The sequence below is a fragment of the Erpetoichthys calabaricus genome, chromosome 1 (genome assembly GCF_900747795.2).
Source record: "Erpetoichthys calabaricus chromosome 1, fErpCal1.3, whole genome shotgun sequence".
In the NCBI taxonomy this organism is placed as follows: domain Eukaryota; kingdom Metazoa; phylum Chordata; class Cladistia; order Polypteriformes; family Polypteridae; genus Erpetoichthys; species Erpetoichthys calabaricus.
The window spans coordinates 240,555,335-240,582,303 of NC_041394.2; the positions used below are offsets into that span (position 1 = coordinate 240,555,335).

The 26,969-nt window shown below is 35.5% G+C and overlaps 2 protein-coding genes across 2 annotated transcripts; one reads left to right on the plus strand and one right to left on the minus strand.

The window, feature by feature from the left end:
- Positions 1–86: 86 nt before the first annotated feature.
- Positions 87–4,282, plus strand: LOC114658011 (putative tyramine receptor 2). The gene is made up of 2 exons (XM_028810058.2): positions 87–1,250; positions 3,921–4,282. Exons 1-2 carry the CDS (start codon positions 87–89, stop codon positions 4,080–4,082), a joined length of 1,326 nt encoding a protein of 441 aa, XP_028665891.2. The 3' UTR covers positions 4,083–4,282.
- Positions 4,283–4,487: 205 nt separating this feature from the next.
- On the minus strand, positions 4,488–26,101 carry ing3 (inhibitor of growth family, member 3). The gene is made up of 12 exons (XM_028813135.2): positions 25,942–26,101; positions 25,739–25,810; positions 24,322–24,422; positions 23,231–23,296; positions 22,840–22,936; positions 21,278–21,349; positions 21,072–21,188; positions 19,415–19,578; positions 17,028–17,215; positions 11,484–11,676; positions 5,652–5,690; positions 4,488–5,072 (listed from the first exon to the last, which is right to left on the minus strand). The coding sequence occupies exons 1-12, from the start codon at positions 25,967–25,969 to the stop codon at positions 4,956–4,958; spliced, it is 1,254 nt and encodes a 417-aa protein (XP_028668968.1). The 5' UTR covers positions 25,970–26,101; the 3' UTR covers positions 4,488–4,955.
- Between the last annotated feature and the right edge of the window lie 868 nt (positions 26,102–26,969).

The following is a 26,969-nucleotide window of genomic DNA, read 5'->3' on the forward strand; positions in this document are numbered from 1 at the left end:
TGCTCAAAAATGTGTTTAATGACAACTCAGACGCGCATTCGGCCACATTCGTGGATGATTACTGTATCACTCATTTAAAAATAAGTATGGGGTCATCAGATATTCCAAATAACTTACGAAACAGCACCAGCGGAGAACTGATCCACCTGATGTCTCTTCTGGCCCACGGGTTAATTCTGTCGCTCACCTTCCTAGCAGGCGTTGCGGGGAACACGCTGGTCATCTGGGCGGTGTACCGCAAGGCAGCACTTCAAACTCCCAACAACGCCCTGCTGGTGAATCTAGCAGTCGGCGACCTCCTCCGATGCCTGATAGACATCCCGTTACTTCTGACGATTGTGCTGTTGGGGGACCGCCGGCAGGATTTGGGCACCGGACCGTGCCACGCTCAAGTCTTCGCTTTTTCCTTGAGTTGCTGCGTGCAGTTGTTTACCTTGGCGAGCATCGGCGCCGAGCGGTATCAGGCTATCGCGCACCCTTTTAAAACGGCCAAGAGGAAGAAGAGAGTTCGGGTGCTCATTCCGCTCACCTGGCTCGGGGCAGCGCTCATCTCTGCAGCGTGCATCGCTTTCGTGAAGAGCACTCCGGTGTACGCGGTGTGCCGGGGCATGGCAGTACACGTGTGCGTCTACCGCGACTCCTTCGGGTTGTACGTTCTGGTGCCGGTATGGCTCGCATCCCTTGGTTTCATTGTGGGCTTTTACGCTCGGATCTACCTTTTAGTGAAGACTCACGCCAAGAAAATTTTTGACGAGGGACTGCATCCTTCCATGGGAAAGACCCAGGAGGGGAACTCAGCAGGTGTGCGGACACAGGACAACTCTGCGGCTTCTCCAGCCGCTCCGCAAACTGTAGTCAATGAACAGATGAGTTCTGCTTTAAAAACACAGTCTCAACAGGATCAAGCATCAGGGTGCCCCCCTCTTAAAGCAGACAGCATCGAAGCGCCTCAAGTGCAAACCATTGTGGGGCAACAGGCGGTTGATCAACCGGCCGGTATTGACTGTGCTGCAAGCAGGGCACCCCATATGGAGACAGAGGACGGGCGGTTGGCGGCCACGGCTCCGCCTGTGGAGATTGTCGGGGCCGTGTGCATCATGCCGAAAGGAAACCGAGAGAAAGCGCGGAAGAGGACAGAGGGCAAGCTGGCGAAACGCTCGGGCTACATCATTCTTACCTTCCTGGCCTTGTGGTTGCCGCTCATCGTGTTGGTGATTTTCAATTTCATTGTCTGCCACAGCAATACCGCCGTAAGTTATCACAACACGCAGTCGGTTGAATGAAAAGCGCTCAGTATCTCTCAGCAACTTTTTTAATTCGCAGGAACTTGATCGTTTACTTTTGAATAACAACGTTCTGTAACAGCATCCACTCACCAGAACGGCAATTCAGAGTCTAAGTTTCAAATTGCAATTGACTTACTGAGTGGTGTTGGCTTCTGACACGTAACGAAGCGGTACAGGTTTATGGCAAGCCAAATTATCATTATCATTTACAGATATGTTTTCAATATATCTTTAAAAGTTTCCAAGATTTTTCTGAATGATAATCTGGCATGCCATACAGATTAGGGTGATCAGCCTTTACTGCGCGAGTGCGTTATATCCAAGTTGGTGAACAGAAGTACAGTACCCTGCTTCTGAAATGGACGGAATAGACTCGGAGTGCATGAAGCCTATAAAGGCGGGGAGTAGTTAAAAACCTAGGAAGGCTGTAAATGATCAACGCAATGATATTGATTAATTTCCATTACATTTTCCCAGGCGACTACTAATATTTGAGATACAATTGGTTACAATTCTTTTTTTGTTGTTGTACGTAAGGAGTATATTTAATCATTATTGCACTGAAGAGAATTATTGTAATGCTAGTCCTTCACCATAACATTATTTTATTATTATGTTATACTAGAGAGATTAATCATGCAAATTAGATCTAATATTAATTATATATTCACTGCTTAGTGCCAGCCTGAGGGCACCCCTTAACAGATGAGTGTCCTGTCAAAGACAAGTTTGCTACCATGTGGCCAATGATGATAAGATCAGTTCAGGCCCACAAGTTAGTCGTTTTCTAACCTGCTTACTCCTGAACAGAGTCATGGGGAGTACTTGAGCCTATCCAGGATAGCACAGAGTACAAGGCAGGAACAAACCCTGGACAGTGTGCCAGTTCATTGCAGGGCGAAAACACAAACACACCTCCCCAACCACACAGTAGGTCTAATCTAGTATTGCCAATCCACCTGACCTGCTGGTCTTTGGACTGTGGGTGGAAACTAGAGGATCCAAAGGAAGCCCATGCAGACATGGGTAGAACATGAAAAGTCCATGGAGGGAGGACCTGGGACATGAACCCTGGTCTCCTTACAGCGAGGCAGCAGCACTACCATGTTGTCCCAGGTTCGCAAGTGATTTTGAATATGATAATCTAGGTAAAGAATGAACCTGATGAAATAGTAAACACTGAACATGAAGGACTGGGATACATTGGGTAATGCACTTAAATCTGTGTATTTGCATCAGATTTAAATTAGGTGAATGATAAACATGGCTGTTAGTGTGTTCACCCTGTGACAAACTGTCGCCCTGTCCAAGGATTGTTCCTGCCTTGCCCCTAATGTTTACTTGGACAGGCTTCTGCTTCCCTATGACCTTGCTCGGTAAAAGCAGTGTAGGAAAAGATTGATGGTTTAGCAATATTTGCTTTAACTGCATTCAGCACTTAATGTACTGTATCTCAGATAATTACCGCAGAATAAACTGCACAAAAAGAAAGCTTTGGTCTCGCTTATTTACATAACAGCCACTTTTAAAACAGGACAGCAGTATCCAGTGGTTAGCATGGCTAACTTACAACTGTTAGGTTAAGTAGTATCTTTATATTAGTCTTCTGTGGATGTGTGCGCCTTGCAATGGAGAGACATACTAGCCAAGGCTGGTTCAGGCCCCATGCCTAAAATTGCATGAAGGAAGTCAGGCATCCAAAACCCCAGTCAGGATTAAGAAGGTAAAATGGTACATAAGAAGAATTTAGTCACCAGCAAATGAGACTATCAAGTTGCTCTGAAACAGGGAGTATTGGTACTGTTTATCAAAAGTGACACACAGTGAAAGCAACATCACTTATATTCAAATGGATACTTAAGTGTTTTTCACTCAAACATTTGGTAAAATCCAGTTTACAGTGATTCTAGTATTTACCAGGTAAGTACCACACCAAATACATGAAATTACAACAACCATCCTTATTCTCCTTTGGAATGATTTTGGGGAACAATATGATACAGAATTGTTTTTTGGGAATGCAATATCAACTCGTCCATGTTCTTGAATAAGAATTTTACATTTTCAAAATCCAGATGAAATTGCCATTTGTAGGAGTTCTTTGAATACACTTTGAATATGTTCAATATGCATTATTATGGTCATTGACACTGGAATTACCATGTTAAAATGCCCACTTTAAAAGATTAAAATACACATGCTAACAAATACAACTGGCCCAAACTTGTTACATATTATGTGTTGCACTAAGAAAACTCAGGATATAATACTGCTATACTAAACATGTTGTGAAGAAAAAAAAAAAAAAGTACACTATAACCAGATTTTGAACTTTTTATTGTATAAAAACTAAAGATTACTTTGTGCAAAATGGCCACAGTCATGTTTTCACATTATTGCTGTCTGCATTATGCAGAAGATATTCAGAAATTGTAGCTGTTGCAAAGAGCTGAACATCTAACTGCATTACCCCAGCTTTGTGAAATGATCAGTTATGAAAACAAGCAAGTCACTGTAGCACCAATTACAGCTCAAGGAGTTTATAAAGAAAATTATCAGAACCACAGAGGATAACAGAACACTTTGTTACTTAATGCACATTTAATCAAAGTCTATTTTTGTCACCTTTTTCAGATCCAGCTGGCATTAGAAGGGGAAATATTTGCTACAGCAGTAACATGCACTACTTCAGCTATAAACCCCATAACCTATGCTGTTGTCAACCCACAGTTCAGAACAGAATTTCAGCAACTGCGGATAAAAGTTATTTCAAAACTTTGCTCTAGAGTTACATAAAATGTAATATAATTTGAAATACATATTTGTAAAAATGTAAACTTTAATGTAATTATTTCTATACTGCAGTATCTTTGTTTAAACCCTGTAAATCACTGTTCAAAAGACACTTTAATGCAGTAAGATCACATACTGCAGGTTTGAATGACTGAATGAAGACCAGCTTATCAAGTAAAACTTGTAATTTGTAAATAAATGTAAAATAAACTTGGTAGTATCAAAATATTTTGATCATTTTTATTTTTTATACAACTGTGTAATATCCAAACCGTAACTAAATCCAATGGCACAGTCAGAATTACATACTGAACAGCACTGTTTTCTTAAGTTTATGGTGGTTGCTGTATAATTTGCCTTTGGTAGACAGCTTTATCTTGTCTCAGCCTGCTGACAAGATCGTATAAAACAAAGATATCACCACAGTTTATATAAGGATATGTGCACATTTAATTAACATTTTTAGCATCTTTTACTTCAGCCAATGTTAGCTGACTTACTTTTTCTTTCTGATACACAATGTGTAAAATAGCTTTTTGAGGCTATGATCATTTAGGTGTTCTTAATAAACATAAAAAGCATTTCATGCCAGTAAAAGTACAGAATAGTATGTGGCAGATGTTCACAAATTTAGGAATGTGTGGTTTGTGTTTTCAAAAATAGAAAAAAAGGAGAAATGACAGCATCCACCCTATTTTATTTACAAAATATTTCAATTCAAGGAATAGTTGTCCTTGTTTAGCACAATAAATTCTAGAATTTCTAAACAAAAGCAGCATGTAAAAATGTGTGTCAAAAATAACACCACGAATATTCATTAAAAGTCAATGAAATGACATTTGTGAAGTTCATTTTGTGATAAAATATTTAAATAGTTTATTTATGCCTGCTTCCTCTTCTCTTCATAGCAGCTGTACATTGAGGACAGTACCACTTGCCCTTTGGGGCCTCTGTTAATCCAACACATCCATAATGGAACCATTCAATCGGACACTGGGAAGAAAAATATTGAGCAAGCATTACCACAACTGAGTAAATATAGTAATTCAAATATATTCATTACATATTGCCTTCTGTATTTTTAACATATTTATTTATAAATATATACATAAACACACACACTCGCACCCTCATACTATATGAGCTATGCAGCAATTAAACTCAAGAATGGGACAAAAGTGTAGTAATAATACTTTATAATGTTATATGTAGTTAATTATCTTATTTAAAAAAATTGCAAATTTTGTAGCCTTAAGTACAAATATATATAATTATATACTGTATATATATTCATCATTGTGGAATCTATTTAGCCTAAATTTGTACATCCTTTTACATTTTTAAAACTCGTTGCAAGGCTGGGTTCATAACCTTTAAGACATTATTTAAAACCACCTTTGAATTTAAATGTAAAATACTCAGTGTCACTATAAAACAGAATTTCATTAAATACTTATAAACATCTGAAATTGATACTTAGTAGTCCACTTTTTATTCTCTGATATGTTATTAAAAAAACATTTACTGAAATGTACATGTACATTAAATAAGTTGAATTCTTAGGGTACTTACATCTTGGTTATCACAGCCCACCATTTCTCCATATGATACCTGAATAAAACATCAGCAAATTAAACTATACTTTATGGAAAATTAAAATTTGTGAATCAGCGTAAATGTTGACTCTGCTAATTTTGAAATGAAAATCTGTGAATCACCATAAATTTTAAAAACATCATATAACTTATTAATATAACAGCAAGCAATATCAGGTGAACCTAAAACTTACACAACATTACACAACTTAGTTACACAACATTTAGTGTTTCAAATGTTATTTTTTTTCCAGAGGTGGTTGGTTAGACCTTTCACTGTGAATTTAGAGTTGCATTTAAGTCTTGTACAGGAAGTGTGTGGCACTCCAGACAGTCCAACTAGTTCGTTGGTGTCGAGTTTACCTGCATATTTGGGACAATACACTAGCAAAGGATCATCAGTATGTTTTTATTACCCCTTTTGAGGGTTTATTCATTAAAAAATTAGGTTCTGAAAACTAAAAGAAACGAAACAATACATGAAAAAATATATAAACACAAATTCCTTTCCTATGAGTATCATAGTAATAGCTACATTCTTACAATATTTTGTCTTTATCCGCCATTTAGCATTTTCATTTAATAGTCTCACCTATTTTTGAAATGAGTCCAAACCTGACAGATATACTGTATCTAGCAGACACATTTTAGCAAAATTAACAATATGTGGATATTTGATGCTTGCTTGGATTTTCCACCAGTCAGAAATTCTGTGCCTGCATTTTCTACCTGACAGAAACTGTCAACATTGATATCTTCCTATCTTATATAAAAACCTTGTACAGAACCTATGTAAGTTTTACTAAAAAGATATCCCAAAGAGGTCAAAACTACTTTCCTTTCAGTTTCCACCCCCATTCAAATGAGGCGCATCACTACTTTTTATTTTTGTGCAATTCTGAAACATACCTATTTTTCTTGCTCCTCTTCTAAATGGATTAAACTATTGTAAATAAGTAGTTTTTCTTTGTTTTAATAGCATATATGCCAAGTAGTTACAGGGGAAAAGCAAAGTGCACATTTTCCTCCTTGGCTCCTATTAGCCATAAGGCATTTTATGGTAAGAAACAAGAGAATGATGCAGAACTTTTTGTAACAAAAAATACATACATGCATACATACAACAACAAATAAATCTCTACTTCCATTCCTCCTCATCTCTCCTTTTATCATTCCTACAGTGCATCCGGAAAGTATTCACAGCGCATCACTTTTTCCACATTTTGTTATGTTACAGCCTTATTCCAAAATGGATTAAATTCATTTTTTTCCCTCAGAATTCTACACACAACACCCCATAATGACAACATGAAAAAAGTTTACTTGAGGTTTTTGCAAATTTATTAAATATAAAAAAATTGAGAAAGCACATGTACATAAGTATTCGCAGCCTTTGTCGTGAAGCTCGAAATTGAGCTCAGGTGCATCCTGTTTCCCCTGATCATCCTTGAGATGTTTCTGCAGCTTAATTGGAGTCCACCTGTGGTAAATTCAGTTGACTGGACATGATTTGGAAGGGCACACACCTGTCTATATAAGGTCCCACAGTTGACAGTTCATGTCAGAGCACAAACCAAGCATGAAGCCAAAGGAATTGTCTGTAGACCTCCGAGACAGGATTGTCTCGAGGCACATATCTGGGGAAGGTTACAGAAAAATTTCTGCTGCTTTGAAGGTCCCAATGAGCACAGTGGCCTCCATCATCCATAAGTGGAAGAAGTTCGAAACCACCAGGACTCATCCTAGAGCTGGCTGGCCAGCCATCTAAACTGAGCAATTGGGGGAGAAGGGCCTTTGTCAGGGAGGTGACCAAGAACCCGTTGGTCACTCTGTCAGAGCTCCAGAGGGAGAGGAGAACCTTCCAGAAGGACAACCATATCTGCAGCAATCCACCAATCAGGCCTGTATGGTAGAGTGGCCAGACAGAAGCTACTCCTTAGTAAAAGGCACATGGCAGCCCGCCTGAAGTTTGCCAAAAGGCACCCGAAGGACTCTCAGACCATGAGAAAGAAAATTCTCTGGTCTGATGAGACAAAGATTGAACTTTTTGGTGTGAATGCCAGGCGTCACGTTTGGAGGAAACCTGGTACCATCCCTACAGTGAAACATGGTGGTGGCAGCATCATGCTGTGGGGATGTTTTTCAGCGGCAGGAACTGGGAGACTAGTCAGGATAAAGGGAAAGATGACTGCAGCAATGTACAGAAACATCCTGGATGAAAACCTGCTCCAGAGCGCTCTTGACCTCAGACTGGGGCGACGGTTCATCTTTCAGCAGGACAACGACCTTAAGCACACAGCCAAGATATCAAAGGAGTGGCTTCAGGACAACTCTGTTAATGTCCCTGAGTGGCCCAGCCAGAGCCCAGACTTGAATCTGATTGAACATCTCTGGAGAGATCTTAAAATGGCTGTGCACCGACGCTTCCCATCCAACCTGATGGAGCTTGAGAGGTGCTGCAAAGAGGAATAGGCGAAACTGGCCAAGTATAGGTGTGCCAAGCTTGTGGCATCATATTCAACAAGACTTGAGGCTGTAATTGCTGCCAAAGGTGCATCGACAAAGTATTGAGCAAAGGCTGTGAATACTTATGTACATGTGATTTCTCAGTTTTTTTATTTTTAATAAATTTCCAAAAACCTCAAGTAAACCTTTTTCACGTTGTCATTATGGGGTGTTGTGTGCAGAATTCTGAGGAAAAAAATTAATTTAATCCATTTTGGAATAAGGCTGTAACATAACAAAATGTGGAGAAAGGGATGAGCTGTAAATACTTTCTGGATGCACTGTAAGTTGCCAGTTTCTCTGTTGCTGGTCTGAGCAAAAGTTTCTCAACTGCCTGTACCTGGTACACCTAGAACATCAGCTAACCTCTGTAAACCAGGCTCAGACTCGTAGTGTTGCATATGACTGTTGCTCTCCACAATCGTAGATTGGATTACATTGAATATACATTCTGATGTCAAATTTTCACCACAGAGGATCTTCAGATGGCCAAGAGGTTTTTCAATTATTTCAATGCACATATCCAAGTCATCTGAAATACCTAGCCCTATATTTATTCTACTCTTTACTCAAAACTGACTTATATTGGTATGTACTTAATTCATCAAGGACTTCAATCATTTTAAAGAAAAAATAGGATACTGTTTTTTTTTTTTTTTAACTTTAAGGTAGGGCCATTCACAACTTTGAAACATCTTTAAATGCTGGAAAATACATTCAGAAACCTATGGCTTTAAAGTATGCTCTACCACTAAATAATTCTTGTCTGCTTACAAAAAACAAGTGTAAAGTTCATATCGTAGACAGAAAATGTATTATGTTTCAAAAAACATTCTATAATGGCAAGAGAGATTTGTACGGAAGCGTATTAGGGCCACGGAGAAAAAAAAAAAAATACGGACACAGTGAAGGAAAAAAAAAAAAAACAAATGTCAAGAATAAAGTCAATATGTTGACTTTATTCTCGACATTTCCACTTTATTCTCATAGTTTATTTTGTCAGTAGAATGTCGCAAACTAAACTTCATCTTAAAATGAATGTTTAATTTACTAGATTTTCTCAAACCTTGTCATAAGTTAATGTAGCACATTAAATGCTTTGTGTTAAGTGTTCCCAGTTGTTAATCGTTACCGCTTCTTAAACTGACTTCCTCTTGCACCGAGGAGGCGCCGGCAGCGATCGCCACACATTGACTTCATGATATTCCTGCTCTATGAACATTCAGAATACTAAGATAAATACTTGGTATCTTTTTCATGATGAAATGCATTACAGCATGTATTAAACATGGGTGGCGGGGGGCATGGTGGCGTGGCTGTAGTGCTGCTCCCTTGCATTACGGGGTCCCCAGGTCTACCTTCAGTGTAGAGAACGTTATGGCAGGTGTGATGAGACTCCAAAAAACTGGATATATGAATGGGTATCGCACAGGTTTAACTGAAATATTGTGTAAATGTTGGGTTCGTGATGTGGTGGTCGGACACACGAACACAGAATTCAATGAATGTTCTTCTGAGTGGGCTTTCTTTATTACATGCATGCTGTCTCTATCTGACGTTCCAAACCCCCAGTTCCTATCCTTTCTTTTTCTTTCTCCACATAACCAATCACCACACGATAAACGTCTTTGTGAAATTAAAACTAGTTATAAACTTACACCTCAAGAGTTTTCAGAACATTAAAAAAAATCTTCGTTAAACATGTTTAATTATGCCATCCATTCAGGGTTGCGCCCATCCCAGCAAGCACTGTGTGCGAGGCAGGAGCAAATCCTGAATGGGACGCCAGCACATCGCAGGGTGAAAAGGAGCATACATACACTAGCAGGGTCAATAATACATAACAAAATCCTACATGACTTTGAAAGGAAACTGAAGCATGCTGATTAAACCCACCAGAAAAACATGCAAACTCAAGGCAGGGAACACCCGGGACCCCCTTGCTGCGAGGCAGCAGTGCAACCACCACGCCACCATGTCCCCACATGCTTTGATACATTTCATCATGAAAATGATATCAAGTATTTATCTTAGCATTTTAAATGTTCAGAGAGCAGGAATATCATGTAGTGAATGTATTCTGTGCGGCGATCGCTGCCTTCGCCTCCTTTTAGTGCAGAGGAAATCAGTTTAAGAAGCGCGTACCGATTAACATGGGTCGGGGAACACTTAACACAAAGCATTTAATGTGCTACATAATTTATGACGGGGCTTGAGAAAATCTAGTAAATTAAACATTCATTTCAAGATGAAGTTTAGCTTGTGACATTCTACTGACAAAATAAACTACGAGAATAAAGTGGAAATGTCGACTTTAATCTCGACGTGAATGGCGAGAATAAAGTGGAAATGTCAAGAATAAAGTCAACATGTCGACTTTATTCTCGACATTTAGTTTTTTTTTCTTTCTTCACTGTATCCGTATTTTTTTTCTCCGTGGCCCTAATACGCTTTCGTAGATTTGCATGAGTTTTTCTTATACTATAAATTTTACTCCAACATGTGAAGGGGCTTTCTTGTTCTACTCAGTGTGGCAACAGTTAGACACATTAGTATTACAGAACTGCATCTCAAAAGACTTTACGCAGATGCAATAAAGCCACAGTATGACTAACATCATATTATATGCATAACTTTTTCTCTAACAGTAAAACAAAGCATTTGTTTAAAGTTCCAGCAGCTAAGTATACTGATGACATCTCATCTAATTTATTAAAACTACTGGCTATAAAATATGGGCAATAGTATCTTTAATTTATCAGAAAAGATTTCAAATCGCAAAATGAAAACTTCTCTATGTCCCACAGACAGCTAACAAACTGCCTTAATCACTATGGTTATGTGACTACATTTCACATCAGCTAATTTGCACAGAAAAGACAGTGGAAAACTGTGCACCTCATTTCAGTGTAAATGCTAATCTAGTCACTTATTCTGAAATAATCATTAATTGTTGTGATAAGTAATAGTCAGGGTTGCTCTGTAAATGAATCACACAATGAATCCTTGTACAGCCAAGTGAAAAATAATGATTGGATATGAAAATATCCTCATTGTCAGATTATATATATTTATAAAGTAGTCCACTTTCATATCAAAATCAAATTTTTCTTTTTTAAAGTAACTGTTATTTTTAAATAAACTTGTGCTATGTTACATGTTGATTAGCACATTCAAGTACAAATTTCATTGTGCTCTGCACTTGTAGCAATATTGACCATATAAATCTATAAATGCAGTATTTCTATCATGCATTGTGGTTTAATATCACTAACTCCCAGGTTAAACAATAAAATGTGCATACCTGATTACAAATACAATAACGGGGCTCATTTGGATCATATGTCCAGTCAACTTGACTGTTTGAGTCAGATTCTGGAAGTGAAGCAGCTTGCTGTGAAAGTTCCTGTGCTAATGCTGAAGACGATGAACAGGAGGACAAAGAAGATGAGGAAGAGGATGATGAAGACTGATGGTTTGAAGATTTGGTGTTACTTCTTTATTAAAAAAAAAAAAAAAAGATTAGGATTCAGGAAATCAATACAATTTTGTTTAAAAACAATCCATACTATTAATATTTTATTTTTCCCCCCAAATATTACAACCACCAGTCATATATTTGTGACAAAAAACACATACTGTATTGCATTTAAAAGAACTGCAAAAATAGTACAATTTAACATAATGCAATAATAACCAAAATATCTTTTTTCCCCCACACACAGATCCAACTCCATTATTACACTTATTAAATCATAGGTCTGTTCACTAACAAATGGTGAGAGGGCTTTCAGGCAAGATGTCTACCAGCGGACTCGGGGGTGACAGGACAATAACCTGACACTTTATGATTAGCAGAAGGTTGACCACACCTTCATCCACACTGGAGAGGATAATGTGGAATTATGAGAGTGAGCAGCTATAGATTTTTTATAGAGAGTCACTATTGAACCTCAGCTCGTCAAAAAGGATCACCAGCACCTCTGCTTCCACAGATACATTTTCTCATAAAACATCTACAGGTGCACATTGGAGTCCATCCTCACTGGCTGTATCATATCCTGCTATAGCATCTGCTCAGTTCGAGATGAAAAAGCACTATAGAGTGTGTTGATGGTGGTGCAGATTATTACCGAATCTGGCTGCTTACTCTTCAGGAACTATACAACATTTGCTGCCTTAGAAAGGTAAAAAGTATATACTCATACTTATTAACAATTATAAAATTGAAGCACTCAGCCATACTGTACAGTTTCTATTCTTATTCCTTCTTTCTAGCAAACAGCACACGACCACAAGCACTCACACCAGTAAAATCAGGGATAGCATTTACACACAAATTATAAGGATGCTGAACAGTCAATCATAAGAATTCAAATATTGTAACATAAGCAATGTGTATAATTATATAATACTTGCTAACACATATATACAATTGTATACAATATTGCATGCTTATTATATGGTTTTACAATTTACTTTTGTGTTTTTGTTAATTGTTCTGAGGAAATACAAATTTCAATGTAATATGCACACAATAAACTTGACTTGATTTTTTTTTTTTTTTTTTTTTACTTTTTAAGCTGTAAAAAGTCAAAAGCCTCCCAGTAACTACATGGATTATTAGTGAAATGTTACAAGGACTGCTATAAAACAGGAATTCAAAAAAAAGACAGGAATTAAATAAATTGCCAGGACTTGAAAAACATTTACACAAGGGTGCTTAAGAAAGCTAGCGCTTATAAATGAGTCCATAAATATACCAATCTCATCCTTTAAGTATTTCTTTATATTCATGTATACATTAATTTGCCACATAAAACTGTTCTCCAGTAAGTGTTTTTAATAAATATTGAAAATACCTTGTCTGTGTTTGCAGCTCACAATGGGTAAAGAGTACACAGGTTAATAGGTAAATAGGTGAATGAAAAAGCCATAAAACTTACTGAATACATCCACTTTGAAGCAGCAAAGGTTTCAATTAAGAAATCATGCTATGTGCAGTTATGAAGCACCCTTGTGGTAACGAAAGGAAAGTAGAAATAATTATTTTTTCTTGAAGTATGAATGAATGTTGTGTTCACTTATCTACTCACAGCGTTCATTGTGGCTGGTGCTATGACAACCCCAATAAGCCCCCAGCGCTTAGCTATATTCTGCTTTTAATACTACGTTTCCTTCTGCAATATTATTTCTTCAACAGTTATGTTCGGTCATGGCTTGTAGCAGACAGATGTGCGCTCACATCATGACTATTTTATCTAAAGGGTGCTTACTTTTTGCCCATTACATCCAGTGTTACTTTACACTGCCTATACATCAAAAGTTATGCCCAAGTGGTGGCATAGTGAAAAAAGTACAAAAGAGTTTAATTGTTCTTTGTAAAAATAACAATAAAAATAAAGTGAACTGATTACACTACATTTTATCTTTTAATAAAAGCCTTAGATTTTTGAGCGAGCCAAGCCAATTGTATATCACAGTATCAGTGGGGTTTTTAAGCTATTGTATGATAAAAAAAAATAAAATAAAAAGGCTACATGTGCAATACAGCAGACTGAAGCAACGCAAACCAATTATCGACTTTTTAAATACACGTGTCGTTCTTTGTGATGATATGGTAATAAAAAAAAAAAAAGTCACTGACAGCAATCCATAAAGACATGGGGAGAACATGTAAACCTTAAGCAAACCCTGGCACCGTGAGGCAGGAATGTCAGCTCTCTGCTACCTGGAGAAGCCAGCAAAAAAAAAGCTTCATGAGCAATAGCAGAAGTAGCAGCAGCATTGCCTAGGGGGAGCTTGAGCACACAGACACAGCACTTACAGACCATTTTGGACGTGTCTCCTGGTTATCACAGTCCATATTTGGCCCTGATATGTAGCCGCCAACGAAGAGCTGAAAGAAAAGAGTTGCATACAGGTGGCCTCTAACCCGGGTGACATCTATGAGCAGTCTAAAGGACGAAGCAGCAGGGAGCACATGTCGCTGCTTAGTGGAAGCAGCCACTAAAAAAACCATGATGTCCTGTCCTTTTTAAGGCCACCTCACCAACAGACAGCATAAAGTGGTTAATTTGATTCCTCAATCTCTCGCAGGGGTCATTACAATACTCCCTCTCACTGATGCACACACATACATTATCAGTCCAGCTGAAGCAGAAATACTTTCACTATATTGAAGCTTGTTTATTATTTAGTAAAAGAATATAAGTATTGTAGGTGTGACTTTTTGGTTATTATTGCCTAGTCAACATAACAGAGACACAGATTCGCATCTGGGCACCAACACTTATTAATGTCAATAACTGCACTTGGCAATGATTTTCAGAGGTGAATTCATGCCCCCAGCCCTGAAAGAAGAAGAGAAGTGGAATAGAGTACATAGTCTCCTTTTAAAATCTCCATGTGTCACCACAATGTTTTGTATTGTGCTCGTTTTCCTTCTTAAAATTACAGATATGCTGTTTTGCAATACATATGTAATCTCAACACCCGAATTAAAACTTACAAAATATTATTAATCTTTCAAGCCAAAATGTTACCAAGTATTAAAGTTTTTTCAGACAACCAGTTCAGTTAGATACATTCTAGCTGTGCGACTTTAGCAAATTTTATAGCCCCATTAAAAAGGATGTAAACATTATACCATTAAATGCCATTATGCATGTCCTATACCTCTCAACATTGCTGGTCAGTTTTTTTTTTCCCTCTGCAGACAATGGTTGGTCTTTTGTTTGGTAGGCATATGCCTCCTTTCAACTGACTGTATGATGTTAGGCTTGCTGGTCCTGGCTAACAAAGCAGGACTGCAGGAGCAATGGATTTTGCCCATTACTGTGCCTCAGTTATTACAGGTCTAATTTTTCATCACATTAATACACTTTTAGCTTCTGGCTTTGTTCCATCTTCTCTTAAAACTGATACTTTTAACACCTTTTCTTAGGAAACCTGGTCTTTATAGCTTCAGGCCCATTCTCCAAAATTTCAGAAGCAATTTTAGGCCGACTAAGTTAAACAGGATCTTTATGAACCTTTTCAGTGTTGTTTTCATATGTTGCCCAAAACTGAGACTGCCCTCTTGAAAGTCTTTATTGATCTCCTTTTATCTACTTATACTGGGTCACTCAACATTCTCCTATTTCTTGATCTTAGTACAAGCATGACCAGGATGGAACAAAATACACTTCCTGTAATTTCATTTCAGGGGAACATTAGCTGAGCATAACAGGAATATTATGTGTACTACTACAAGTTATAACACTGATCCCTGTGTGCTCACTTATACACTTGCTGCTGTACATTGCCTCATGGCTAAATTCGTATGCTAAATTAATGCATGCCTATTATACCACGTGCCGCAGTTATGAGTCAAAACATACATTAAAAAAGCCTTCCCATTTGCTGGCCTTCCTGTTAAAACACTTTCTTTGTTGCACTATATGCAGAAGGCAGTTGCTTTGTTCTCACATACACCAAGCATGCAGAACACATCTCTCCTGTCCTTTACCATATGCACTGGCTATTTCATTATGTATAAAATATAAACTTGCATTCTTTACTATGACCAAATTAGAAATTACACATTCTTTAAATCACTGCCCCCTGAAAATAAATGCTAAATTAAGTTGTAACTTTGTTTGAAAAACATTCCAAGATGTTGCGACTTTGAAAGATTTAATTTGCAGCACCCCTAAGAAGATCAATCTAAAGTTCTCTCAATTAATAAACACTCATTCATGTACTGCGTGTCTCCCAATCCTTGAACTAAAGAATTTACTGTTATAGCTATCTGCAGATTCTGTTCTCGCAGACTCATTTATCCACATTTATTAAAACTTGTAAGCCATTTCGCAACACTGCAGGATGAGATGGGTTAGACATCTAGGAGTTGTATTTGTAGCCACATGCAGTCAAAAAAAAATCTGAGAGGCTTATTACGCATGAGCAATAACGAGTCTGCAATGCCATTAGATGTCCAGGGGTGCATACGTGCTATACTGAACACATCAATGTGAGTCTACGCAGAACTGGCCGAGAGGTGTGAGTAAGCTCTTGAACACCATTCATGATGGGAATTGGGACTTGCAGTTGTGCCCCTACTCTTTGTCCACACTGCCTGTTCCTACTATCAATGGGTTAGTTAGGTCCTCGGATTACCCTGCTGTGGTCGATCACAGCCTCTGACATAGAGCCTAGAAGGCAATCAAATTTAACTATAGAGGAAGTCATCTTGTAACAAGATTTCTGCAAGCCATAGAAAAAAAATGCTTCAGCATCTGTAGTTTCTGTATACATGGGGTTTTTCTGGAATATAACTCCCACGAACAGTGAGAATCGACTGTATCATACTCAGTCATTATAGAGTAACAAAAAAATATTAAAAATTCTATGAATTCTTCTTTGGCTTAGTTGATATACACTAAACAGCAAAGTTTAGCCAGTTTAAACTGGCAGAGAAACACATTAGTGTTTTAAACAGAATTTACACTGTACCTACCCGAATTTTTCAATGAGAGATGCATATACTAATAAAAAGGTGAAAAAAATCCATCTTAAGACAGACACAGCTATGCCTCTATTATGTTCAATGCATATAACAAAAAAAAAAAAAAAAAAAATTACTTAATATAGTACCTTTTCTATTATTGACTTTAGAGTCTCCTAACCACTATGCAACAAAACTTGCGAACTACTGTACATTAAAATATATATTTTAGTTTAATTTTCATAGTAACTTAAAAAAAGACAACTCAAAAGAAAACATATTCAACAGAGGTATTTATAACCAAAAATATTAACAAGCAGTTTTTATAATCCAGGTACAGAGAGAGAAGCTAAAACTTACTTGGTTTTACGGCCACTTCTTGAATCTGACGAGTTTGAAGTTAGTGTTTGTGTAAGTGTTGAAGCCAAGGCAGAAGAATACCCTGCATTCTCTCTTGTTAAAGAAAATTCTCTTCCAATCTGAAAATCGTTATTTTTGATTGCTTCAAAACTAGCCTTTAAACTTGACGTTCTCCTTCCTTCTTTCATCTAAATAAAAATGGGGTAAAATATTAAAGTTTTAAAAGGTATTTTAAGAGTCATTAATGAACTGCCAACGTAAATTCTACACACAAATATAATAAAAATAATAATCATACTTAAATGACAATCAAATGCATTTACATGTTAACATTTGACTTTTTATTGTGGTGGAGGGAAGATCCCACAATATATTGTCAAAATACTTTGGGTCATAAGGATACTATTGCTGTTTTACTATTATTTGAGTTAGTGTGATTCAGTTTTGAAAATTACTATAATTTAAATAAAGGAAGAACTAAATAATGTTAAAGGTGAAATCATATCCCTAAAGGCAAAAAAATGTACAAAAACTATTATTACACTCAATAAGAAAAACCTTTCACTATTTTTTCCTCCAATTAGAACTTTTTCATATTTTGGAAATACATTTCAAATATCTCACCAATCTTCACAGAAAAACTTGGAATCCTCAGTTACTTTACATAACAAACAGAGGTACATCATCTAAGGTTAGTTCTGAATGAAACCATGTGAGGTAAGCATCTGTGTTTGTAGTTAAATCCAAGAACTAAGTCCAGAGTGGGGTGGTGCATCCTATGATGTTTTTTATCTGTTTAATTATTTATACATTTTTACTTTAAGTATATTAGCTTTACTGCTTATTATGGAACATTATTGTAGTTTACACCAAATAAACTTAATCCAACTGCAGTTGAATAGCGACAAACAATTATAGCCAAGGTTTCTTGCTTCTTTTCTTTTTCTTTGATTACATCAGTTTTTATAAACCAGTCTTATCAGCTGGGGTTGGAGGAATTCAGAGTATGCCAAATGATACATTTTAATAAGAAATAATGGCATACATTTTCACAATTAATTTTTCTCTTACTTCTTGTCACCTTAGATAATGTTAATTTTGAAATACATGGTTAATAACGTTAATAGCTAAAAAGCTAATTATGTAAAGATCTGCAATAAACAAACAAATAAACAAGAGACCTCAATTTTGTTTTATATTATATTAATATATATATATATATATATATATATATATATATATATATATATATATATATATCTATAAACAGCTCAGTAGACATGAACAGTAAATATGCAGATTCCAAACTAATTTATTCATCTTGAGATGCAATGGCAGGTTGTCCTCATTTGATGACTGCATTGGAGTCGCTTGTGAAGCAGTGAGCACCACAAAGCACCATCATTCAAACAATGACTGCAAGGCTGTAGGGGGAGGGGGGGTTTGTGGGGGAGGAAATACTCCTCCCTAAAGCATAGCAACATGGTTAACAAAAGCATTTTCATTTGCGCTAGGTGTCCTTATTGCAATACGAGTCCAGTAAATTTTAGGAAAACTGGGCACTGCTGCAAATTGCGTTTTCATGTTGGCAGAAACATGTTATGTTATATATATGTACAACCACACCACACGAAAACTGAATGCAGTATCTCAGTCAGTTGGGTTTATTAATGGTTGGTTAATCCAGTACAGCAGGTATGATGGAGTGAGGGTTGGCAGAGATATTTCTGACCTGTCAACCAGTTCCCTGAGATTGAGAAATGGTAGCACATATAAAAGTGACCCAAAAAAAAAATTCTTCAGTGCAAATACATAGAATTGTCCCTCTTAAAACTAAAATAGGGTCTGGTACAGGGAACTAAAATACAGTCTGTACATCATATTCATCACTTTTGTCGCTTAATAAGTTTGTCGTGCCAATGCACATTATGAGAATGGCTCAGTGATATGAATTTATCTAGTTTGGCTTCCATTTCTCTACTTGATCAAGGGTGTCCCCAAGATATCTCATTATATCATATGCAAATATTTCAAAATCCAAAATACTTCTGGTCCCAGACATTTTGGGTTAAAGATACTCAACTTTTTCTAGTCTCAACAAAAATGAAAATGAATTGCTTGAGCACATTTCAGTATTGGTAACTAAAAAAAACATGGAGGACTCACCTTTAAAATATAAATGTTTAGAATTTGGCAAAAAACAGTTATATGTATAACTGCATATTAAAAAATAGAAACCTAAGAAAGCATGGTACTTTATGTAAAAGTGTCTATACAAAATTCTTCAGTATTGGATGAAGAAATAATTTCATTAACGTGTTTTTTATTTTACAGGTGGTAGAGCTTAATGCCTCTCTACACATGTCAGATATAAACTTATTCAATACCTGAGCAGTTGCTTGGACAGCTTGAGCAGCTGCCATAGTGATTGCACCAGCACCAGCTGCAGCACCCGAAGACAGGGAGTTCAGATTGTAGGATGTAATAGGCTGAGTAGAGTTTACATTGTAAACATTGTTTGAAGAGGTGGATATATTATTGTTGCGACATCCTGTGAATATAAAAAGGAATTTCGAAATATTTTAAATGTTAAACAGTAATACAAAAACAGACATAAAATACTGAAGAATATAGCTGTATCAATTACAATAAAAGTAAAGGCAAACTGATCTTACTTTAAGCCTAGAACTTGTTCAGTGACACACTGATAAAATACAATTAGGACTTTGCAATTCTTTTCCCCTACAAGGAATATTTCTTAAAAAACAAGAATACACATTACTTTCATATTATTAACAAAATAATGGCATTTTAATATAACCTATATGACAAGTCTGTGGTTGATGTTTTGAACTTACACTGTCGATGCCTGCACTTTACAAAGAAACTCTGAACGCTAAAAGAGGCTGTTGTAAAAATGTGCACACCATGAACCAACACTGAAAAAGGTCACATTCCATTACAGAACACACCCGATAATCAGGTCTTGCTCATAAAATAGAGCCATTTAAATGGAGACTAACAAATTGTGTTATTTGTAGCATTTACAAGGGGTTATGTTGTACAAATATTGCAGAGTTAATAAAGAGATTTTATCAAATTTAAGTTCTGTAAATATATATGATAAAAAACTTAAATATTATAATCATGTGCAGAGTCAATGCTATACCAATTAGAAGATTTTTTTTTTTTTAATAAATGCATTAATGCATCTTAGGAACATGGTAAAATCTAGGACTGTCAACAGATGCTTTGAAGGTTCCACTCACCACATCCATTAGTCATTTCTAAAAATACATTCCAATAATTCCATGTTGGTCAAATAGAAATACAGTAATTGAGTAAGCTTTAACCTAATGACTTCAAGCAACTAAAATGTAATTCATTTAACAATTGCTTTCCTGTTTATTAAAAAAGAAAAATCTTTCAATGAACAAAACAATGAAATGTAATTGCTGCAGGTAGACTTTATTAGTTTATCTTTTATTTAAAAATGTGAGACTGATAAATTTGGACTGTAGCATTTAATTCTGCCAGCATTGTCAGTCACTTTTAGCAAAGAATTTGGCAATGCTCCAGATCCTGCTGAAATTGGCCCCCACTAACCTGGCTTTATTTAAAGTAACTGCCAAGATATGCCATCAGTCTGCTTCTCAGGTAGGAGAGGGCATGAATTCCTTCATTCACAAAAAAGTTTTAGCCTAAAGCTTATTTAACCTAATTTACTCTTCTCATCTGCATTATTTCTGACAAGATAAAGAAATAAAGCACGTGTATTTTTTTTTTTTTTTTTTTTACAGATGGATGCGATATTACATTATAATAGGTAAAATATATGCTTCTGAACTTTACTGAATGACATTTTACACTAGGGTACAGTCACAGTAAAGACCAGAAACACAATCTGATCTATAGATAGATAGATAGATACAACATCATACTCCCACAACTTTAGTCCTATCAGGACGTTTAAAATTCCTTAATTATACATAGGATATGTAGTAATATTTTACATATATAAAACACACACAAGGCTAAGATTACCTTGATTATTTTCTTTAGAAGCATCTGAAGTGAGGGTGGATAAAAGTGCTTCAGATTTAAACTTCTTTTCAGGAAGATGTTCTGTAGCATGGTGAGTAGGAGTTGTATATTTTCTTTCTATTAAAATATAACACATTTAATATAATAAAATGTAGCAAGTCTGATGCTTGAAGGAACAAAAATCATGGGTGAAACAAAGCACTTACTTTCAACTGAAGTGTGTGAATGAGAATGATGATTATTTACTGGTTGAGATGGGCTATCCATTTCTAGAGAGCCTGGGGGAAAGCAAACCAGGTTAGGATAATACAGAATTTGAACAGGTGATTTTTTCAAATGATTAAGTACATTAATGGATGATACACACACGACTCTGTAAACACTTCATACCTATTCATTTATGCAATGATTAAAAAATAATAAACTTATACACAAAGAAAAACACATAAGTGACTGCAGCACAGGAAAATAAAGCAATTGAAAATATTATTTTAAGGTAAAGAACAATCACCGGAAACTTGATAAAAAAAAAAATAAATAAATAAAAAAAAATACAAGTATACTCTGACCTATACGGATTAGTCTGCCACATGCTGCTTTATAATTGTTATTTTTATTTTACTTTTTTTATAGTGGGTGGTTGATTAATTTGGATGATTTTAATGTATCTTATTATACCCATTATTGTGTTTACAAATGTGTGAACAATTTCTTAGATATTATTCTCCTTAAGCTTTGTTACGTGCTATAGTTATACTGCTCCACTGTGTGTTAATGAGCGCTTGTATGAAATTTGCCTAATAAATATGTACCTTTGTATCTGTTGATTTTTCTAACTGAATGCTACTTACTAAAGACGATGGGCTCATTCTATTTTGATTAAACAAATTTTGATCTTGGGGGAAAAAAAAAAAAAAAAGTTTAGGAATAAACACATGGATTTTTGAGTTTCCATTGAGCTACGGATGAGCCATTTAGAAAATTATTTTCTTGCCGCCCATGGTGAAGAAGAGTGCAAATTACCTCGAGAGAGAAAAATAAAAGCTCTGAATGTTTCACCAAAATCAAAAAGAGCACTGTATAGGCAATTTACTTAATTAAAAATGATATTACCAATTGGATCCAAACTGTCTTAACAGAACTGTGCAGTGTGCCAAAATGATTAAATGTGTAACCAGCCTAATTTTTACATATGTTAGGAAGGCTCCAAGTATGAATACATTTTTAAGTGCTTATGAGAAATTGTATGTTATTAAAAGTCTTCAAAAATTAATCTTTCATTTTTTACTATGACTACAAAGCTGGTTTTTTTTTTTTTTTTTTTTTTTTTTTTACTAAAGTTGGTGGTTTTCTGGATTTAATTATATTAAGTGGGTTTAAAATGAAATAGTGAATTTTGTTAAATAAATACATGCACTGTCAATGACAAGCTTGTCAAATTACTGTAAAGACAATTGTTACAAGTTGTATTTTTACAGTGTGATTAAAAAATACTGAATAATGTAAGTGTCAGTCTTCATACTACTCTATGGGTGTAAAATATTCAGAATTAATGGAGTGGTACAATAACTGTGGAAAGAATTTCACTATGCTCTTGCAGCGTATGTGACAATAAAGGTCTCTAATCTCATTAAACCTTAAAGGGTGCACATACTCATGACAATATAAGAGTATATTCTAAAGAAAAACAGAATGTTTCACATATGTAATATCTTGCGTAAAGTACTATTTTCATGTTGGTATTGTGAAAAAAAATCATAATACTCACGTCTTTCTAATATTTCTGTAATACCAGCATTATCAGCTTCCAATTCCATTTTAAATTTTGCAAGTTCTTGATCAAGTTTTCTGAGGTGTCTATCAACCTGTTTAACAATTTAACATAAATGAATTCTACACATCTTATTCAACTAAAATAAATGTTTATTTAAATACCATGTAAATAAAATCCTAGGAATTCAATTTTCCTTTCATAATTTAAAAACTTTTCCTCATTTGACCAAGCCATTCACATCTGAAGAATAACCAAAGCTAGAGACTGCCATCTACTGCCAAAACTATGCAATGCTTGGATATTTTCTTAAAGATACTTCCAAAAACTGACTTCAAGGACATTATTTAGAAATTCAACTGTTTGACACTTTAAATTGGTTACTTACCAAATCATATATCTGGTTTGCTAACTGAACTTTTTCATCAGCATCTTCTAATGCTTTGTAATAATCCTTCAAATGAGATAAATACAAATCAGACACTTTTTGTCAACATTATAAATGTTACTCAAATTTAAGATTGCTATGAAGAGTGATAAAAATTACAAAACAATCCCTAATAACATATAAAAAAATGCATACATATTTTGCACCACCCACTAAATTAAATTAACAAAAACAGATAGTATTGATACACCTGAAATAGTCAGGTGCCACCACTACATGAAACAACTACATATGTTAACAGAAAAGGTTTACTGCAGAGCTTTAGCCTTGGTCTTGCTGAAAAGGCTTACTATGAGCAGACGAAGATTTAATAATAGGAAGCATATCCTGTTGTGGTTTAATATTTGTATATCTGAAGCTTAAGTACATGCGATTGCTCAATGCAGACAAGAATCCTATAAATGATATTATGATATTTTGCTCTATCTGGTTTAAAGGGATACATTTGTAGAATCACATGAAACTGAGGATGAATGTTCTGGCGAATAATTTATTTTCATCTTGATTAAATGTGAAAAAATTAAAAAGGCTAAAGTGCACCTACATATTATTAAGGTATAATATAAATTGCAACACTTTACACCAATGTTTTATTGAAAGTATAAAACGATACCAATTTGCTGTACAGCCTGTCGGGGCATAATCCTAGTACATTAATAAAGAGTAGCTTTACATTTCACAATAACATGCACATTTGTTTCTCATGTGTAAACAATTCTGGACTCATGAGCTCCAAAATTATCAAAACTACATTAAAATTTAGATGTAAACAAATGGAGGTCCTCACTATATTAAACAATTATTAACACCAAATATTTCACTTTACTTTCCAAGAAATAAAGTGTGAGGAAAAAATACATTGCTCTTTAGCACCTCACATAAAACTAGGTTTCATAAAAAAAAGACATTTTTGAGCAAGTTAAAATATAATACTGAAATTTAGAATTACTCATTACTTTTCAGTCAGACTAAACGTGCAGATGTTTTTTTTTTCTTTAGCAATTTTCAAACAAAAAACAGAACAGCCTTACCTTTTTTATTGCTTCCATTTGTTCATCTCTCCACTCAGGCTTGTTTTTCTTTGCATTTATAAAAAATTCATTGACTCTCTGTTCGAGTTGATCCATTGCATCTAAAAAATTAAGAAATACTTAAGCTGAAATATTCTGCATGATTTTTAAATAGAAAGCAGCTAAATAATATAGGCATGCAAAATAAAAAAATGAAGTCCTATTGCAACAGAAACTCAGTTTTAAAAGCTGTGATAAGTAGAAATGTAAGATTAGACCATTGGGAGTAATTGAAAACTTCAGAGTGGTGTAGCAGTGCATGTCACTAAACGTTTAAAAACTGTTTTTAATGGCATTTTTCTGGGTTTTTTAGTTCCTCATAGACCAACTGTTTGACCAAGCAGAATTTCATTCTGAGAAGAGCTCTGTGCATTTGAAACGAGTTCTTTTGGGCTTTGAAAAGGTTTCTAACACCTGTATGTAGAAAAAAAACAGAAACCTTTTAATGTATAATCAGTTACCTAGAAGGATACAACAGATCAAGAAAACCCAAACTTATCCTGTGTTATTGTATGCAGCAAACGTCAGTCTAAAATCACAAACCCTTTGGTATTTCACAAATCTGATATACAGTAATCATGGCTATTCACGGAACCTGTTTTTGGATCTAAATAAAGAAAGGTTCTTTCAGGAACCTTCTTGTGGACGTCTTTTTAAGGAACCGAAAATGGTTCCCCTATTGCATCGCTCTGAAGAACCAACCACTCTGGCACCTTTGTGTAGATTTGAAAGTAATCAGAGGTTTTAGATAAATGTGACATTTCCTAGGGTCAGGACTCATTTTTATTCTCAATAACTAACTTATGAATCTGGCAAAATTACTTAACTAAACACGGGGTAATCTTGTAGCATAAAAATTGTTAAAGATGCACAGTTTAATGACTACATGTACTAACCTCTGACTTTTTAGACACTTGAATTAGTAACTGTCATGAACTTTAAAACTGTTAAAATTCTAAAAGAGCTCGAAAACGTCATTCTAGACTTTTAAGAGGTAATGTGTACATTAAATTGGAATGACAGAGTGTTTTTGTTTTTTTTTACTAATTAATGTACATGTGTTCAGAACTAGTGTAAAACATAAAAACTGATCCGTATCATTAATCATCAGGGATGAAAATTAAGAAATAAGTAAGTAAGTAATTTATTAATAAAGCATTTGAGGCATTCATTCCATACTACACCATTTAGGTTAAATCTCTTTGGACAAAATTTCTTCTTAGGAGTTAATCATATTTAAAAAATTTAATTCCATATAAATCATCAAAATTCGTGGTCTGCATTTAAACTTCATAAATACTTTTCCTCCTTATCAAAACACCAAGGACCGTAATGTTATCAACTCTACAGCACAGTGGCACGTTGCCGCAATGCATACTCTGAACTTGTAGATCCATTTCTCTCATTTCCGTAAACCTGTCGCGCAGATCCATGGGAAGCTGCTCGATCACTGCCAAAAGGAGGAGAAAAAAAACAAGGGAACCATAATAAGTCACCGATTGTAAACGGAGAAATGTAATAGCAGTTAACGTTTGAAATTAAGTGTTTGCCTCCGTTCCAACGTTAAACAGTAATACTTACTTTCAAGATAATCTTCGAGGTACAGCATATTTGCAAATTCGATGTTCTTGTACTTTAATTAAAAGAATGTATGGCTTTCAATATGGCGTCTCCTTCCACGACCGCTTGAGCGAAAAAAAAAACTGTCGGAGGTCACCCTGTCAGACTCATCCGAAATACTGTTACCGGATTGGTGGCCCGCCCACGTCGACGTCATCGCGAAAAGCTTATCGGTAATTGTAGTTTACTTTCTGTATTTAGTGCTTGCCACAACAACGGTTAAAACTACAAAGCCCATGACTCACGTTAACTCTCTAAGTTTCCAGAGAACGCACATATAAAAACTATTACTGTAGTGCGTGCATACTTGCATGTTGTTTTGAGTACCAGAATTTGTAAATTTGCCAAACAAAAACAAGCATGCAACATGTCCACATTTCATCCTGTTGAATCACAGCATAAAGAAATAAGGAAAGGTTGTATACATCATTAATAACAATGAAAAAACTTGCAAAATAAAAAGTGTTTTCACCTGACAACAGATAACTCTATAAAAGTCAGTTTTGTCTCATTTTTTTTGCGGGAAAAACACTGCTTAGTAATTTTTATGGTAGAATGTCAAAAATGACACCCGTTGTCGTCAATATTAAATATTTTTAATTTCTCAAAAATTCTTAAGGATAAAATGACAATATTTGACCATCCAACGCTAGACATCAAACATGAAATATGCCGGGCAAATGGATCTTGAAATATCATACAGTAGATAATACATTTCTGCTAATTAATGAAATGTCTGTGTTCGATTGTTTGCTTTGGGTTTTGTTTAAATATTATATAGTCTTGAAGATTTTTCTAAGCTTTCATAATGATAATTATTTGTAATAATACCAAAATTACTTGGTAATTGTGTATTGGCCCTGGTGTTAATAGGGGTGTGTGTTAGTGAGTCCTTGTGTCTTTTTTAGGGCAGTTTCCTGCCTTTGCGCCCAGTGTTGCTGGGATAGGCCCCATAAGCATGCCTGCTGCCTCTGTTCACATGCTTCAAA